General features: G+C 39.0%; 1 protein-coding gene across 1 annotated transcript; it reads right to left on the bottom strand.

The window, feature by feature from the left end:
* Positions 1 to 10,640: 10,640 nt before the first annotated feature.
* Positions 10,641 to 18,167, bottom strand: BTF3 (basic transcription factor 3). The gene is made up of 6 exons (XM_059874005.1): positions 18,050 to 18,167; positions 17,691 to 17,759; positions 14,395 to 14,508; positions 13,998 to 14,199; positions 11,479 to 11,535; positions 10,641 to 10,996 (listed from the first exon to the last, which is right to left on the bottom strand). Exons 2-6 carry the CDS (start codon positions 17,757 to 17,759, stop codon positions 10,950 to 10,952), a joined length of 489 nt encoding a protein of 162 aa, XP_059729988.1. The 5' UTR covers positions 18,050 to 18,167; the 3' UTR covers positions 10,641 to 10,949.
* Positions 18,168 to 18,450: the final 283 nt, after the last annotated feature.

Raw genomic sequence — 18,450 nt, 5'->3', positions numbered from 1 at the left:
CAGTCAAAACAGCAATTAAGATTTTGAAATTAGTTTCTAAAAATCAGACAATGTTAACTGAATTTCTGTGACTTCTGCACTTACTGAAAGCTACAATGACTGATGGGACGTAACAGTTTTGCACAGATAAGTTTTTGAAAGAGACTTTCCAGCAGCTCTCCCCCACCAGTACATAGGGTTTTTCCCATGTCATGTTCACGGTTCCAAGCATTTCTCCATTGTGTCCACTAGAGGTCTGACATCTACCGACATCTATACACCATTAATCCCTGCCTTTCTTCTCCAGTCCATGGGCAGTGAGTCCAAACACCAAGTTCCTGAATTACTTGTACAGTGTCTCTACTGTGCTAATTTCTTCTATCTGAAAATAAATCCATACACAAAGAAAACAAGTACTATTTAAAGAATCTGCACTATGATTCTGATGAAAGGGACTACAAGGCTGGAGAACAATCCAGCCAAGTTCTCTGAGTCAGAACCAGAGAAATAATGAATTAAAAATGCTAACCTTGAAATAACAAAGTGACTGAATATACAAAAGGGGAAAACGTAGAAGAAAATTCCAAACCTCCATGGATTAAACCTGGATTTCTGACTTAATTTCCCTCTGATTCCATGTACGGAAACATCTGTGGTACATAAAAGGTGTACACTAGGTCAGAATTAATCTCTGAAAGGTGGTGCGAGAGCCAGTGCAGAGATGCATTTCTTTCAAGACACTGAAATATGAAATTGAATCAGCCTTAGGGGAAGTGAAGCAAAAAACCGTAACTGACCTTGCAGGTGTTGATGAAATCCTGCTCCATTATCTGTCCCCCAGGCTCTGACACCTGTATTCTTACGCAGCATTTACACCAGTTTTATTGCATGCATGATTAAATGAGATGAAAGAAACAACAAATCTGACATGCCTTGGAAGCAAGAGAGGAAAAAATGTTTCACAATCAAAATCCAGAAAAATGTCTCCTGTAAGTAATTTTAAAGTAAAATAAGATGAAGTGCCAATTACTGTAAAGTTGTATATTAAAAATTTAATACTGAGATTTAATGTCCTTTATAAAAACAAATGTAAAAACAATTGTATTAGTTTTCAACAAATTTCCACATTTGTTGAAAACAAATGCAAATGAAAGGCAAATTGTGTTTCCTTGAGATACCATAACGAGCCATTTTTTCTTAAATTACAAGACATCTCATGTATAGACAAAACTACATCAGTATGCTTAAAGAACAGAATTTCCTTTTCCTGTATTATTTGTGTTACAGCAAAATACCTGTTCTAACTCACGAACCTTCAATATCTGCTCTGTGTTTTTTCTTGAATTCCAGTCAGCAATGAGATAACATATAGGAAATAAAACTGACTAATTTTTAGCTATTGCCTTAAAACATATCCCAGAAAATGCATTTTTTAATTATATGTGAAGACATTGGAATAGAGGAATGTAGATAAAGACAATGCAATTTAAATTTCTTCCCTCTTTTTGCTGCAGAATTTCAAGCAATTGTCAGATAGTCATCACAACACCTCCCACAAGAGTGAGTACAAAGGTGAAGATGGTAATTTTTCAGAAGCTGTTACCTGCATCATATGCCCTTTCTACTATGTAACATTATGCTGCTAAGGGAACATGGAATTGAAATAAGCTATGATTCAGACACCCTGAGGAAAATTTAGTCAAGAGCTAGAAAACAGCGGGGAAAAAAATCTATGCAAAGAAAAAGCTTTACTCACAGGAAAAAAATCCCTATGTAAAAAGCACAGACAACTGGTGATTATGCAATATTAACAGCATGCTTCACTCCACATACTTTGTGTTTCTCTGAGGCACAACAATAAATTTTTGTTTTTCTTGGTGTAAATACTTCTCAGTATTCATTTTTCTTTGTTTACAGTGGCAAAAAATGTAAGTGGTGGGAACTTCAGCATTGGTTAAGTGGTTAAGTGTTTTGAAAGGTCAGTCGTCTGATTTCGCTCTAGTTAATGATTTCTGTAGCCTCTGATGGTAGTGAGAAGACACTAAGACAGACTTACCTTTGAACCACACCTATGGGTCCAAAGGCAGCAATGTTTCCTTGTGACAGGACCAGAGTTTGAAAATTCTGCAGTGAGAATCTTAATTACAAGCTGATTTTCTCCAAAGTTTTTACCAAAAGCTCTTGCCAATGTAATTTCTTGCAGTAATTGTTCATCTTTTAAATTTGAACGTGAATGACAGTATGCACTCTTTCAGAATATTAAGATCTATATATAATAAATTGCTTTTCCTGATTAACTAAATTATTTTTTGCCAAATTCAATGTGCAACATGTAAACACAGATGTCATGAACTCTGCTCACAAAGCAGATTGCCAGCAGTTTCATGTAGCAGAAACAGCCAAATGCTTCAGAGCTGCACAAAGTCTTTGTTTTATTCATTCCCGTTTGACTTTGCAGGGTATTCTGGTTAATCATGTACAATGTTAGCATTACTATTTGCATGTAAATTTGATGAGCACTTTGTAACACTCTTCCCTGTCTGCTCTGGTTTTCCCTGGGGCTGTTACTAGTTCCACTCTGTTGCCTTCTTTGTTCATCTGTCTTGTACTTTGAATTCCCCACTTGTATTTCTGAGACAGTTACGGAAAGCAGCAACCTCCTGCCAGACCTTCCCAGGGTAGAGCATAATCTCCCTTCAGCCCTCCTGTGGGCTTTTTCCTTGGCATTTAAAAAAAAAAAAAAAAAAAAAAAAAAGTCTGTATCATACACTTCCTTATGCCACACAGAGAGCAGGTGCCCACAGCAGGAAGCCAAGTGATGGAAGATGGGGCCTCTGCTCTTCACCTTTTCCATGATCCACAGGAGATAATCTTGGCTCCTCACTGTGGCACTAGAGGAAAACTGTCCCAGGGCCATGATGGAAGTGCCCCATGACACTTCCCCTCCACCCCCCCACCCCAAGCTGTTAACCCAATGGTATTCCTGAGTAAGAAATAATGTTGCCCAACTCCCAAGATGAAAGTCAGCCACTGGACCTTACTCTTAAGCTGAGAAACAACATGAGACAAACTTTTATTTACAGCATGCACCAGTTTTGCATTTCCAGAGCAACTTCATTGTGACTTGGTCCTACAATCTATCTTTAAGCAATCTTAAATCTTGCTTCTTTAAACTTTGATAATGATGCTTAGCTCAGCCTGAGGAAACAGCTGTAAACTAATGCCAGAACTATTACTCATCTTCCACAACTGTTTTATAAGAGTTGGAACAAAAAAATGTCAGAAGTAGAGCAACCATGAAAGTTTATCCTAATTCTAGGTAACTTTTGGCTAAGCAGTTAACATTCACAGCTCTAGCCTACACGTAGCATCAACCAGATGTAACTCCATACTCTCTGGAATGAGGGATAGGAAAAAAAAAGGACAGACTGTATTTACTGAAATGAAAGACTCAAATATGTTCTGCATTTTTAACTAGTAAGCTAATGTTAGGGGCATTCCAATAGTTTTTCCTGAACACTCTGGACCAGACCTTTTTCCTTTACAACAACAGTATAAATCACTGGAGTGCAGACACTGCCCATCACTAGAATGATCATCATTAGTATTGTTATAGCAGTTCCGCTTGCATGCACCTCCCGCTGTGCAGCACATAATGCTTTCAGGAAGTACACTGCTCCATCTGGCAATGAATGTATAACTGGGTGAATTAGGAATCCAGTCACTTGGAACTTTAAAGATCAAAGATATTGTTAGGGGTTATATATTATTATAGTCCTAGGAATGACGTCTGAATAGATCTTTCTGTTGAGGGTTATTTGTCACCAAATTAAGCTAGCAACTCTCCAGGCATACAGGACTGTAAGCATGTCAGTCCATCTTCTGCAGATGAGCAGTGATGAGGCCAACCATGTACGCAGAAATCAGCAGGGAAGGTTGCAAACCCCAACAGAAAGAAAGATGTAAATTGGACGCAGCAACAAGGTGGATTACAGTTGTGGGACTGCACTGTGTGGCTCATCCTTTTCCTGCAAGAATAAACCTAAGTAATCCCTAAATAATCCTCTGGAAAAAAATCCTGACCGGCATTGTGGGAGATATTGTTTTGATTCATTATGTAAATCAACTGAACATGCTCTTTAGCAGTGAAATCAAAGCACAGCAAATACAATCACATCACATGCTTTTCACAGCCTACAAAATTTCTAGCACATCAGCATTTCTATGTCATAAATAGTAAATGTAACTTACAGAACAGCATCACTTTCACACCAATTCTAGTATTTACCACTGCCAAGAATTTTAGAAGGACCTATCATACCATCAAACGGCTGGACTCAACCTTGTGTACTGTTGTCAGCTAAAGGACACTGAATGACGCGTAGTCTGCAGGCACATTTGATGTGCCAGAATTTATTCAGCTTCCTAGCACCACAGAAAAACAGGCAAGCGTTAGCCAAACCACATAGATCCTTCCATCCCACTTTTGTAGCCACTAGACTACATCTAGACCATCTTAAATGTTACCATCTAAGGGATTCAACACAATTGTTTCAGAAAACGTATCACAAAAATAGCTTGCTTATCTACTCTGCAACCATGGTATAATCTATCCCAAATATACGGTAAAATCACAGGCATAACAACACCACCATTGTCTCCAAAAAGGTTTTGTTTAGAAGCATTATGATTTTCTGTTCACAGAAAACTGTTTCCAGAAGGTCCACTGCATCCCAGAAAAATGTATCGGTGCCTCCTTGAAGCCTTGCATCCCCACTGGAATTTAATTTACAGCCTACTTACATAGTTTGTCTGTAAAATATACTATATATCCCGATGAAACCAGAGAGTTGCCAAGATGGGACATATCAGGAGTACAAACAGGTTTTGAAATAAATAATCACCTATTTCCAAGGTACAAATTATTAAAATAGGACAATGCTAAAATATGAGGAACAAGTATAACGTGAGTATAGGGTCTGTTGTACAAATGCAGGGGCCAACGCACTTAAGCAGAAGACAATCCATCTAGAATACAGATCCTGACAGAGGTCAGCCTAGACACCAGTGTATATGTGCACAAGGTCACATCTGAGCAAGTCTGAATTTTGTATGCTGGTGGAAGATGATGACTCAGTGAATCCTGAGACCTGTAAGCTAGTCTAGCTTCTACACAGTAAAAACATATCCACCCCCAACGCACCCCCCCCCCCCCAAAAATCTTAAATATCATCACCCCCGGGTAGTAATTACTGGAGCATGAAATGCCGCAGATGTACATGGGAATTGTTTATCCAAATGTTGCCCCCAACATACGCTGAAGGCAAACCCCAGCTACATGAGCTGGCTATGCTGGTTTCACACTATTTAGGAGCTTCCCTAAACCAGAAAGAACTGTACTAACTACTGATTCCTAACACTAACTGGTGCAAAGCAGCTGGGAAGGGAAAAAAAGGAATTGTCAAATTAACTCCTCCCTGGTGCTCTGAATATCAACTGTCCCTGAACAAAAACTTATAATGCACATCGCAAATCAATAAACCTGCCACTCTGCTGACACAGTTGTTCAATTTTTTCACTTAATCTCATTTTTAGTTTGGGTTTGAATCCTTCAAACACATGTTCACATAACCCTCACGGTGTATTTACGTAAGGCTCATGCTTGTTGGGAGCAGATGAATGCCAAAAATCTTAACACAACAAAATGAGATGACTGACCTGGACAGGTGAAGCCAAACAATGTTAGAAATTAGCACAAATGCAGAAGTCTTTAAGACACAATTGTTCATTATAAATATTATAAAAATGGCTCCTAACCATTTAAGTCGGCTCACCTTGCATCTTAGCTATGTTACTACCCATGTGGCTCTAATGAGTAATAATCTAAGGATTATTACTTTTAATTCCTCCTAGTTCTGCAGAGGCAACTATACTGAAGAGACAAGGAACATATTCATCACCCCATACATTTTAACACCATTCTACTCTATTGTGACTAACAGCGACAGTCTCTGTGTAATACCACAGACGTTATGTCAAACACCAATGTCACACAAGCATAAATTTTGGCACCTCCAACCATCTTTCTTTTTACAGGCACAAGAGGGCAAGAAGCCCTCTTAGAACATCTAAGTTGAGTTCTGAAAGGCGGCAGTAGTCTTGCATCCACACAGTTACTAGAAATCAATCACAAAACAGCAGCTCACTGTAGAGAGATGCTACTGTTGAGAGTTATGACTATACTCAGTTACATCTACATTTGCCTGATGCAGTTACTGGAAGTAACAGGAAAGAATATCAGGACTAGTCACAGTCCCTGAAGAGGCAGCTTAAACCCACAGCTCCCTCTGTTTTAGTTGATACTTTCAACAATATGAAACATTGCCTAATCTTACTGCATCATTTTAAACCAGTGATAATACACAGGTGCAAACACTTCCCACAACTTACATGTCGGTTGCAAAGCAGGATACTTATCAGGTATTCAGAGCTAAAATTTTTGAGACTCCAACATAATCCTTACAGACATTATTAACTCAGGTACAACTTACACAGAGAATGTTAACTCAACTTCATGTGTGCCCTAAAAATTTGGAGTAGGATACAGCCCATTACTACATTTTTCCAGAAAAGAAAAGAAAAAAAAAAAAAGGAAAAAAAAGGCACTGTCCAATAGAACTGCAGAATAAGGATCTCAAGTGCAGCAGATACTTCCATGTTTATCTGCCAGTAACTTGCAGTGCACATCAAATCCTTGTGTGAGGACATGTTGCAAATTTTGGTTATTGGGTATCACAACCAAAAGCTTTTGCATGATCAAACTGAGCTTCAACCAATCTGAATAGCAGCAAGATATCCTAAAATTCTGCCTTCCACCCGCGCAAGAGATTATAGACATAGGCACTAATGATTATAGCCTATACCATTACAACACTAATTGGTCAATAATTGTTCTGATATGTTTGGATTCACTAGCAATGAAAAACATTGGGCTGTAACTAATCTGTTAAAGTATTACTAATCCCTGCATTAAACAAACATTGTTCAAATGGCTTTTTTTCACTACCAGGATATCTTAGGTGCAATGTAAATGTAATGTAAATTACATCTGTTAAATCTCTTACAAAAAAAAACAGATTACAGCAAGACAGTACAGTAATAGCATTACATAAAATATCTCCCTTCTATTCAGTAACATTATTTTATAATGATAATCCACACATGAAGACATAATATTAGCAAAGCAGTTAAAACTTCCATGATGAAACTGTAGGTACCATGTTACCAAGAAACCACAGCTTTAAGTCAATTAGAATACAAGAAATAGTTATACTCCTCATTCTCAGAGTTTCCATATACATCTACTCTTCATCTATCTTTAAAGTTACTGAGTTCACTGCATAGTCAAACTAATCATGGTACTTCCTCATGCTACAGACAGTTCACCTAAGCTAAGTAAGCTTGGCTCAGCTGCACCGTAAGATCCTTTTTTCTGTAAAGTAAGATTTCTTCTCAGAGTCCAATCTCTGTTACTTTAAAGTTCTCAAAGTCACCTTGCTTTATTATTACATGTAAGATCCTGAACAGGATCTTAAAACTATCATATCCAGTAGAAAACATTTCAGCAACTCTCACAGATGCGGCTGAAATGACAGAAAACTAAGAAAGAATAGCTCAGAAAAATTAGAAGCCACATTGCATGTATTAGTTAAGTGCAAGACATGCTGAGTACTTATTAATATTTTATGCTGAGTACTTATTAATATTTTAAAATACATATCTTAGAAATCTCTCCTTTTTACATATACGGCCATCTTGCCAGTCACTTAGGGCTGTATTCTAGTCATCATCAACACAGACTTCCCTATATCTCTGTTGAATATTAACCCTCCAGTCTACTAATTGTTTCAATCTATTCCCAATCTAAAGGAGAGAAACGCTTGTTATTCCAACTGTACCATTACACGTTTAGGTTTTCAGCAGATACGGTAGACAACTCAAGGAAAAGTAAATTATCTGTATGATGTTTCACCCACAAAACACAGTATCAGCACAAAATTTCAGAGATGGCAACTACACTTAACTTCCACCACACTCCAGGCAAACCAATACAAGATACACAAGCATTGATTTTGAATTTAAAGTACTGAGCTGTGAACATTTTAAACCACATTCTTCCTTTGTCATGTATGTTAAATGTGCACTACAAATTACGTGAAATTCTCAATGATTACTTTTCCTAAGAGACAATACCACAGATTCACAAGACTTTAATAAGAACAAACATGTAATAATAAAGCAAGGTGACTTTGAGAACTTTAAAATCATTCTTACTTAAAAACCATAGTTAGAAGCTTTTCATACGTATAAAACACACAGCTTCACCATCTCCCAAAACGTTTCTGTTGTTTGGGTTTTGATATTAGAATATACTAATTTTAGAACACTGCAAAGCCCTTAAAGCATAAGATTAACAATTATGAAAATATTTTCAAAAACCTGTTCCAAACATTATGAAAAGCCTCACTAGAACCAACCACTGCACTGAGTTAAGCTATTTCAGAGCTTAATCTGACAAAACCTGAACATTCCTTTAGCCTTTTAAAAATAAAAAAACTCAGCAGAAACACAGGCATTTGTTTTCATTTCTCCATTGTCCAAAATATTTGGAATGGGGAGCCATTTTCCTTGAGTAAAGCTAGATACGAATCCGTAATAGCATAATTACAGTATGGTTACCCAGAAATTCAACCTGATGAGAAACATCAGCACAACTATTCTCAATTTCGAGTAATTAATGACAGATTAGGAAAACCGTAACTAAACTCCTTACCAAGAGAAAAATAATCACGCCACTGAGTCCAGGACTGAACACCAAGTTACACACAAAGAATACTATTATCTTACCAGATAGGTACTTTACTTTCATTTAGACTCTGCTACAGTTAAGAACATATTTTGCTCATACTTTTATCCTCAGTCTGAGTCTGAAGATGCAGATTATACCAGTATTTCCTGACTGGGAGTGTACTGGGAACACACCTTGCACAGAGACTTCCACAAGCATGTCACATGAGTGCTGACCGCTAGATTAGACTTACATTGCACTTCAAAGACACTGCTTTAGTAAGGCTCTTATTTTTTTAAGTACTAAATGTATGTCTGTTAGAGGGGAAAAGGCTAACACAGTCTATAACATTTAAGCAAGGCCCAAAGTTACTTCACAAGACAGAAAACAGTAGAAAGTATTTCATAAGGGCTACAAGCAATTTATGTGGACTAGCTTATCTGAATCACAGAGCAGGTAACACATTCATAAAAACCCAGCATGTCATTTATTTATTCAACAGGTCATAGGAAGTCTGGCAAGCTACTCTGCAGAATTTGTTCTTTCCCTTATACACAGCAATTATATTTTCCATCTTTATTTCAAAAGTCAAATTCACACAGGCCTAGTTTTCCTACCTTATTGCCACAATTCAATGAATGCACTTTTTAAGCTAATTCAATGGTACAAGCAAAGGTCACTGCTGAAGTACTTGTAAACCAAGACAAGTGCTCTAAAATTGTTACTTAAAGTTCTTGCACCTGACTTCAGCCATGTCATGCTCACATTAGTCTGCTGTCTTACCTCAAACCACAGGAGTTTCAGGGCTTGAACAAGTTCCTCCACTGTTTCTCAATGTACACCATGACAAACGTGCTTGGCGAGTCAGACACAGACCCACCCTTTTCCAGGCACACGGAGAGCTTTTCTATGGGTACAGCAACTCCTACCCTGAATTTTATCCTCAGCAAGTCATGGTGTATCTACACTTCCTGAAGTACACACTCTAGAAACAACCTTAGAAGGCCAGTAGCTAGGTGCTCTTCTGTCATGCAAGCTTCGATCTATCATTAATACCACTGACTCACAAACATGAAATTTAGCTCTCATCCTTCGAAACTCCAGCCATACAGAGGTCAGAACAGAATTTAAAATGTCTTTATTGTGCCCTAAAAAGTTTTCTTTTTCTCTGAAACACAACAAAAAACCCAAAAAAGCAATAAAAGCAACACATTCCTGAAACATTCAAACTATTAGTTAATAGATATGAAGCTGGAAAATACATTTAGTTAAGACCCACTATCAATTTTATTAATGCTTCTCCTCCTTTCCACGCTTCATTCCCCCATATAACTGATGGTTTCAGGTAAATAAAATAAAAACGGTATTGTTTAACCAATTAAACAGCTGCGCCATGCAAATATCTATTAAAACTCACTGAAGATAAAAATTTAACACTCACATGTAGCTCTCCAAGCCATGAAGAACAGCAGCAAGCAGCTGGCAAGTAAAAATTCTTCCTCGATTTGCATGTTTTGTGTTAGATTAAGCCACCATTAACTGCTGCTAAAATACAATTCTATTTCTTAAATCCAGTAGGTTGCAAACTGACTTATAGCCTACCTAGCTCTAACCTGCAATGCCAGAAATTCACCAATTAAGTCCAAAAGGTTTCATTATGCACAGAAAGATATTTTTCAGGAGCCTGCTTTTTAACACAGGAAAAGGAGGGTGCTCTGCAGAAAAGCAAAATATTTTAAGATTTTTTAATATTTAGGACCTCTTGTTTAATATTTTTGTCCCTGATTTTCTGACAAAAAGTCACACCAGAAACTTTGTTTTATATTTTTATTGTATGCCAAAGTTCATTAAAGATGAGTGTTTGCTTGTATAGAAGTTACTCAAAAAATGTGTCTAGGCAGAAATTTGTTAGCAATCTGACTTATATCAAAGCATAGGTTTGTTCAATCGGGCCACAAAAATAATAGTGTACAAGCAGTAACTAAGGAGCTGTAGATTAAAGGAGTTTCCAAATATCACAGATCTTGAGATCTCATCAGGAAATAAATCAAGGCAGTCACAATATAAAATAGCAGCTCCATATAGCTTTTTCAAGTTTTAATTTTATTCAGGAGGTGACAGTTCAGTTTGCCTCATTCTTCGAAGCTTCATCGAAGTTTTCAACAAGATCTAGAAAAAGATTGTTGGAATTAAAGTTTGACCCACTTCCCCTCTGACAAACATTTTGGGTTTGAATTTTTTTCCTAAGTCCTACTTCATATCAAGATTTTACCATAAAAACTTTCAGCTTGTAAAATACAGAGCAAATACTGCTCAAACCAAAGAAATTTTGGACAGTTCATTAAAAAGCACAATTCTAAAAGTATTAAACTTCACTATAACAACTGGGAAGTGATTCTGACAAGGTAGTTTCTCATAAAATATTAAATAATGATCTTAGTTGTAGCTATTACTTCAACACAGGACCAAAATGCTAACTCAAACTGTGAAGTCTCTCATGGTATCTGAAATGAATGAAATAATCTGCACACAGAAATTGTGTGACAAGTCACTAGACATCACTCTTAATATCCCTGGTCTGATCTTATGCTATGTGTAAGATCTCTCAGCAAAATTCACATCCCTCTCCTCTACTGCATGTTTGCTCTTACCTGGAACTTCATCGTCATCATCTTCGCCAGTAGCAAGCGGTGCTTTTCCGTCCACAGCTGCAAGAGCAAGTAGTTCAAAAGATTCATTCAAGCTCACCATAGGCATTTTGATTTATTGTTCAGCTTTGTGTTTTTGAAAATATTATCTGAGACTCTGGGCTAAGCTGCAATGCTTTATCCAGTTTTGTAAATAAAAATCTTTATCTAAGGCAGGAAGTTTACATTCCCTTTTTTACTGACAATGCTCAAACAGCCCAGTAGTAAAATTAGGAGATGCATGCTAAACAGCGAACCAGTCATCATCTTGTATGTAGATACTGAGTACTCTGCATAACAGTAATTTCCAAATACAAGTAGAAATTGATTTTACCAGTTTTTCCTAAAAGTAGCTTAGTTTATGGACTACCACATGGCTTTTAAATTTACGTATTTTACATCACCTAGTTTTAAGGACTAGAAAGGATCTTATTATCCTACATACCCAAAGAAAGCTGAGGTGTAATTGTGAAGTTGCAGGCAGACACAACTAGAAGTACTTAAAAGGTACTACTGTTCCCTGGCAAAGTCAAAGGAATATGGCGCTGGACGCACAATTTTACACTCCTTAGGTGGTTGAGATGACCCAGCGTTCTAGTGCACATTTCCTGACTCAGTAACTTCTTTAACCATTCCTGTTGCATTAGACAGAGGTACTGAGACTTAACCCTCTCCATTGTAGCAGACCAGTGAGCATCTGCTGAACTGGGCAGAAGTATAATGCTACAAACAGGTATCTCAAGTGTCTGGGTGCCTGTGCCACTACTCTACAACTATTCTTAGCTCTACTGTCACATTGTCTCTTACTTTCTACTACCTTAGCTTTATTCTAATTAATCCTTCTCAGTTTTTAAGAAATGCATGAAGAAAAAGATGGTCTCTAACTAGATCTGTACATTAACCTCTAGAGAACCAGAACTGATAAATAAACTTTGTTTTCAAAGGACTTGGGACAAGACATCACTGACCTTAATTTGTCAGAAAGCTGTTAAATCTTAAATGCATCTTAACATTAAAAACAACATTTGAAAAGCAAACCATGTTATTTCAACCTAAATTACCTGCATTCTCTCTCATCCCCAAGAGCAGCCCAAGTTCACTTTAGCATCTGTAATCATCACAGATGCTTCACTCATTGATGTCAGGCTTTCAAATCTAGCTGACAATGCTGAATACAAAGTTTTGTGCAACTAGTTCTGGCATCCACTCTTAGTGGAAAGAAATAGCCATTTACTAGAACATAAAAAGTAAACATTTCAAAAAAGCTTCCCTCTTTCTAAAACTCCACAATCCAGCTTAGAATATAGCCCCTTATAACTGGCTTCTCATTTTTATTAGAAAACAGCTTCAGCAATCATTCTAAATCCTTCCAAGCACTCTTCTTTCAAGCTCTACTACTACCACACAGATGACATTAGAAGAAAGGATCGGAGGATCATGATAAAGAACACTTTACCCCACATCCTGAGGACTACTTCTAGCAAAACCTTTTTCATTGGTACATTGCCAGTAGGGTACCATCAATTTTAGGAATGTAAATAGAGGCTGCTTTGGCAAAAAAGCAGAGGAAGAAAAATAAATTGACAATCAAATTAGAACTGCCAAAGACACAATTATTTTATCTAATTTGTCCATGTTTAGGCTGTTCCCTATCTTTAAAGGAATGGGCTTAAGTAATTTCAGATATTTCACTCAAGATATTTAAGATGTTTCAGAAAGTAGGAAGACTGTACACACAGGACACAAGGAATATTCCCAGTGTCAACAGTCTTTCACTCCTGATTTTCATCCTGTAGCAACAGCACCTTTATCAAACACTATATATATTAAAGTCCTTCCTATACTTTTCCCAGTTTTAGAAGGAACAAACTTTTTTACTATTTTATATGGAATTATTAAAGTTGGCGCATCTAGGTTAATGCTCATATCAGCCCTGTTCTCTACACTGTTTAACACATACTGAAATTGTAATGTACTTCCTTATAAATACCCTGTAATTTCTTCCTAGTTATCAAAAAGCCCATGGAGAAATACCTTCACCACACCTGTGAGGGAGAAAAGCAATAGCAAGATGTCTGCTATGTCCCTCTCCCCATTACTTACATCTCCATTTCAAGTGTCAAGAGATATACTCAAGTTTATCCTTTAAAAGGTAACACTTACAGAGTAATTAATGCACTCTGCTATAATCAACAAGATATGTCAAAATATGGCAGCCACATCTAGAAGGAAAGTACCAGAAAATCAAGTCTGGCTACAGTTTTCCAGTGCTAACCCAGCTATAAGACACACTAAGGTGACTTCGCTTTACTGAGCCATACTTGCCACCGGGTTTGAGCTACAAATAAAATTGATTTTAAAGCATTTGGTTTCTTTATAAGCATTTTATAACACGCTTGCAGACAACAAGAGTGCACAGAATGTCACTGCTGCTACAGAAAGCCTCAGCTGCCAGCATGAAACACATTCAAGTTCCAACCTACATTGCTTGGGTAGAGCTTCTGCCAATCTCCTGAGGCTGGTCAGACTGTCAGCTCCGAGCTGGTTTAGGATGCTAGGCAGCATTTCTGTCAGCTGCTTTGTCTCAGCATGGCCGGTGATAGTGAAAGTGTTAGCAGCCAGAGATGCCTGAACTTTTGGGTTATTGAAGTGAATTACTGTTCCTTGATTGGTAAACATGTTTACCTGCAAGAAAAAAAAAATCCAGTATTTGAAGCAGTCTAACAGGATTCTTCAACTTAACAGGAAATTAAAATTCTTAAAGCTTCAGGAAGACCTACTGATAATTTACAGACAAGTTTAGGACCTATGTTACTTATCAGAACATTTATTTTAATACATTTTCTATTTAATTTTTTTTTTTTCCTTTGAAGCAATTACCTCTTCAATTCCAGAAATATTGTTGACTCCCAGTTTCTTCAATGAAAACTGAAGTTTTTTATCATCTGCTGTAGCTGTTCTGTGAACAACCTTCTTCTTTCTGCGAGCAGTACCCTTTGCAAAAAAAAAAAAAAATTACAAGGTAAAGCTTAAGTAGTTCTCACAAACTCTAATCCTAAAGGCTGTATAACTACTTTACAATCTCTACAAACCAACTTAACACACTGCATCTGTGTTTCAGTGCATGTAACCGTATTGCCCAATTGCACTGCAGCTGTGTTTCTTTTGCATTAAGGCAAGATTTGCACATGTAGGAGAAGCATAAGGTTTTAGGAAGCAATGCCATCAGAGAATTCCACAAATGTCATGGTTTACTGCAACATCTTAGAAAAGGGAAGTTGCAAATTTATCCCTGTTAACGCAAGTCATTGCAAGACATAAAACTGAAGAATGAACAGTTTCAAGCAATTATTAGTTTTTCCTTAATTATAGCCAAATTTTGGTAAAAGTCAGAAGCCGTAAGGCTATGAACACATCATTAACAAATTAATATGAGAAAAGTCAAAATGTTGCATCTTTATTCTAAACAGTCATCTTTCATCTGATGGATTTACATATTTGAAGAATGCCTACTTTGGCAAAATATTTCATAAATACATTTTTAATAATACTTCTGGTGTTCTAGACCAACCCTGTTTAGAAACCAAACAAGCAAAGGTTAAATTGTCCTACAGACTCAAAGCTCAAGATTTCTACTTCTGTGGGAAGTAAATGTCCCACATTAGAATATATCTATTTATATGAAAAAGCATTAAATGTCATTCTCCAATTGCTTACACAATGGTTCAGGAAAATCTAATATAAAATGTCTGTGAAAAAGTGAAACCAAGCTACTTTTTGACATAATCTAACTACTAATTTAAGTCCTCCCACTCCAGTTGCTCATCTACCACTTGCTAGTAAGAAGAGAATGTGTTGCTGCCTAGCCATATAAATAGCTGCAATTCCTTTTCAGTTTACTGTCATAAGTTTAAAAGTTGGCTGGACAGTAACAACTCTAACATAATTCTGTTACCAACAATGAGGATATTAGTGACAAATTCATATGAAACTAACATTTTGAAGACTACCACTCAACATTTAAGTTTTTGTCTAGAAAACTTGATATTTACACCCTGCTACTGTTGGGTTAGCACACACAGTGGTTTGGAAACTATTAAAAAAAATAGAAATGCTTCATTTTAGTGCCTTGTCTACCCAAGAACTGAGCTAGATAAGGCATATGCTAAATCCCTCGGGACAGCAAAATTCTCAGTAAATTTCAGAACGTGATGTCTTGAATCAAGGAATATGGAGGAATATGTACCTCCTTCACACCCATCTCAACTTACATGACAACAATGCAATAAAGATATCAGGAATAATTTCCCATTATAAAAAATAATAATATGGCAGGTTCAGGCATTCCAACTATTTCACAGGCCAATTTTATAATTAAATGACCATTCTAAGCTTTGCTTAATGTCTATAAAAGCTCTGTATTGACCAGCAAGCTGCAAGAATGTAATCTGAATGCATGCTCTCACATGACGGACATTAAAAGCCTCTATAGTCAATAAACACACACTGGTTAACACGCCTAACATAGATAACAGCAAAATTATACAGGAGTTCTCTAATTAACCATTAACATATATACAAGAATATGCAAAAATTACCAATGTAGTTAATTACTATATAAGTCCTGTTTTAAGGCTGCCTAAATCTCCAGCAACTGGCAAAAAGAAATGGAGAAAAAAACAAAGCAAACACTGGAATGAAAGCTCCTGGAAACTCTGTCAGCAAGAGTTCTCTTGATTAATTTGTAATCTAGAACATTGTGTATACTCACTCAGGTATGAAAGATCCCTGAAAAATTCCCAAATTAAGACTGACACTGTAATTACAATGTTTACTGTCGTATGACTATATTAAACATACCTTTCTCGCATTATAAATAAACACACAACACAAATACATATATTCAGATGTAACAAAATAAAGTTTTTCTGATTATTTTAGTCTCCAGTTACAGAAGTATGACAAGTATAGAATTTTCAACTTTGTGCAAAAAGGCAAAAAACTGCCTTGAGCACCCCAAGTATTTCTGACGAATCAGTAACATAAGATCTCTACGATCTGTTATGAAAACTGTACCCAGCCTCACCTGCTGTAAGGTATATTCACTTCAAATCCCCCACGTTTTCTAAAACAGCCCATGGAATTAGCATGGGATGGCTGCAAGAGGGCTACAACGACCATCTACTTCCAACCCTCCTTCCATGGGCAGGGACACCTGTAACTAGACCAAGTTACTCAAGAGTCCCATCCAACCTAGCCATTAACACCCCCATGGATGTGACATCCACAGCTTCTCTGGGCAACTCATTCCAGTGCCTGACCAGCCTCACAGTAGAGAATTTTTTCCTAATATCCAATCTAAATCTACTTTAAAGTTAAATCCATTCCCCCTTGACATGCTGCTACATGCTCTTGTAAATAATCTTGATGCATCTTTCCTGTAGGCTCCCTTCAGGTACTAGGAGGCCACAATTAGGTCCCAATGCCTCCTCTTTGTAGGCAGACCAATCCCAATTCTCTCAGACTGTTCTAACAAGAGAGGAGATGAAGCCCTCTGATCAACTTGTTGTCCTTTCCCTGGACTTGCTCCAACATCTCTATGACCAGCCCATGATGGGGACCCCAGAGCTGATGCAGCACTGCAGGTGGGGTCTCAGCAGAACAGAGCGCAGGGGCAGAATGCCCTCCCTGGCCCGACTGCCCACACTGCTTTGGATACAGGCCAGGACACGTGTGGCTCTCTGTGAGTGACTATGGCTAGGTCATGTCCAGCCTCTCAGAGAGCAGCACCTCTAAATCCTTCCAGGCAGGGCTCCTCTCCATCTCTTCCTTCCCAGCCTGTGCTGATACCAGGCACTGCCCTGACCCAGATGCACTACCTTGCACTTGACTTTGCTGATTACAAGATTCCCATTCACCGTAATACAGAATATTAAATCTGCAGTAACAAAACATACACAGAGACAAACGTCTGGAGACTCAGCTACTACATATTGCACCTACAAAAATGACTTCAGAGGACACTGGAGCAGCACAGATTCCCTTGAGGACAGTCCAGGAAAGCTGAGACCACTCAGGGCTGCTCCACACTCCCGTTTCCGGGACCCCTTGTGCCAAGCCCGATATACGGGCAGGGACACGCAACCCCGACGGCAGCGCAGGGAGGCGGCTCCTACCTTGCCACCGATGCGCACTTGGGCCTGAAGCTTGGCCAGCTTCTCCTGGTTCATGATGGTCTCCTTCATCTGCGGAAACAAGAGCGGTTGTGGGAGCACAGGTGGAGGCACGTGGGCACAGGGGGCTCCGCAGCCGCCCCTCACACACACCCACTCGGGTCCTCCGCGCACCCGGGCAGCCCCGCCACAGGGCCGGAACGGTCTCAGATCGCGGGCAGAGCTGCCGAGCCCAGCCGAGCCGAGCCTCCCTTCAGGCCCAGACCGTAACCGCCGTCCCCTTCTCTAACCACCACCGCCGCCCACCGCCCCCGGCCGAATCACGCTCTCCTCCCGGCCGCCCCCCGCCGCCCCACCTGTACCTCGGTGAGCGGCGGGGCGCGGAGCGCGGCTAGAGGCGGCGGGCAGGACGCGGAGCCGGGATCCGCACGCGGGCACAGCGAGATGGCGGCCGGAAGGAAGGAGCTGCGCTCCGGGCCGCGCGTGCGCGGCGCCGGGCCCGGCAGGGGGCGCTCCGTCGCCCTCGGGGCGGGCCGGGCCGGGCCGGGCCGGGCCCGGCGGGTTGGGGGGGTCCCGGGATCTGTCGGCTTGGGAAGGTTGTGCGGCGTGGTTGAGTCCGCCGCGTGAGCGAACATCACCGTATCAACCAGACCATGGCACCCATTGCCACGCTCAGTCTTTCCTTAGACATCTTCAGGGGTAGTGACTCTAGCGTCTCCTTGAGGAGCCCGCTCCAGTATCTTGTCCCCCTTTCTGTGAAGAA

Source organism: Haemorhous mexicanus, chromosome Z, assembly GCF_027477595.1.
Source record: "Haemorhous mexicanus isolate bHaeMex1 chromosome Z, bHaeMex1.pri, whole genome shotgun sequence".
NCBI lineage: Eukaryota > Metazoa > Chordata > Aves > Passeriformes > Fringillidae > Haemorhous > Haemorhous mexicanus.
Note: the sequence above shows the minus strand (reverse complement) of the source record. Positions and strands in the feature narration are given on the sequence as shown.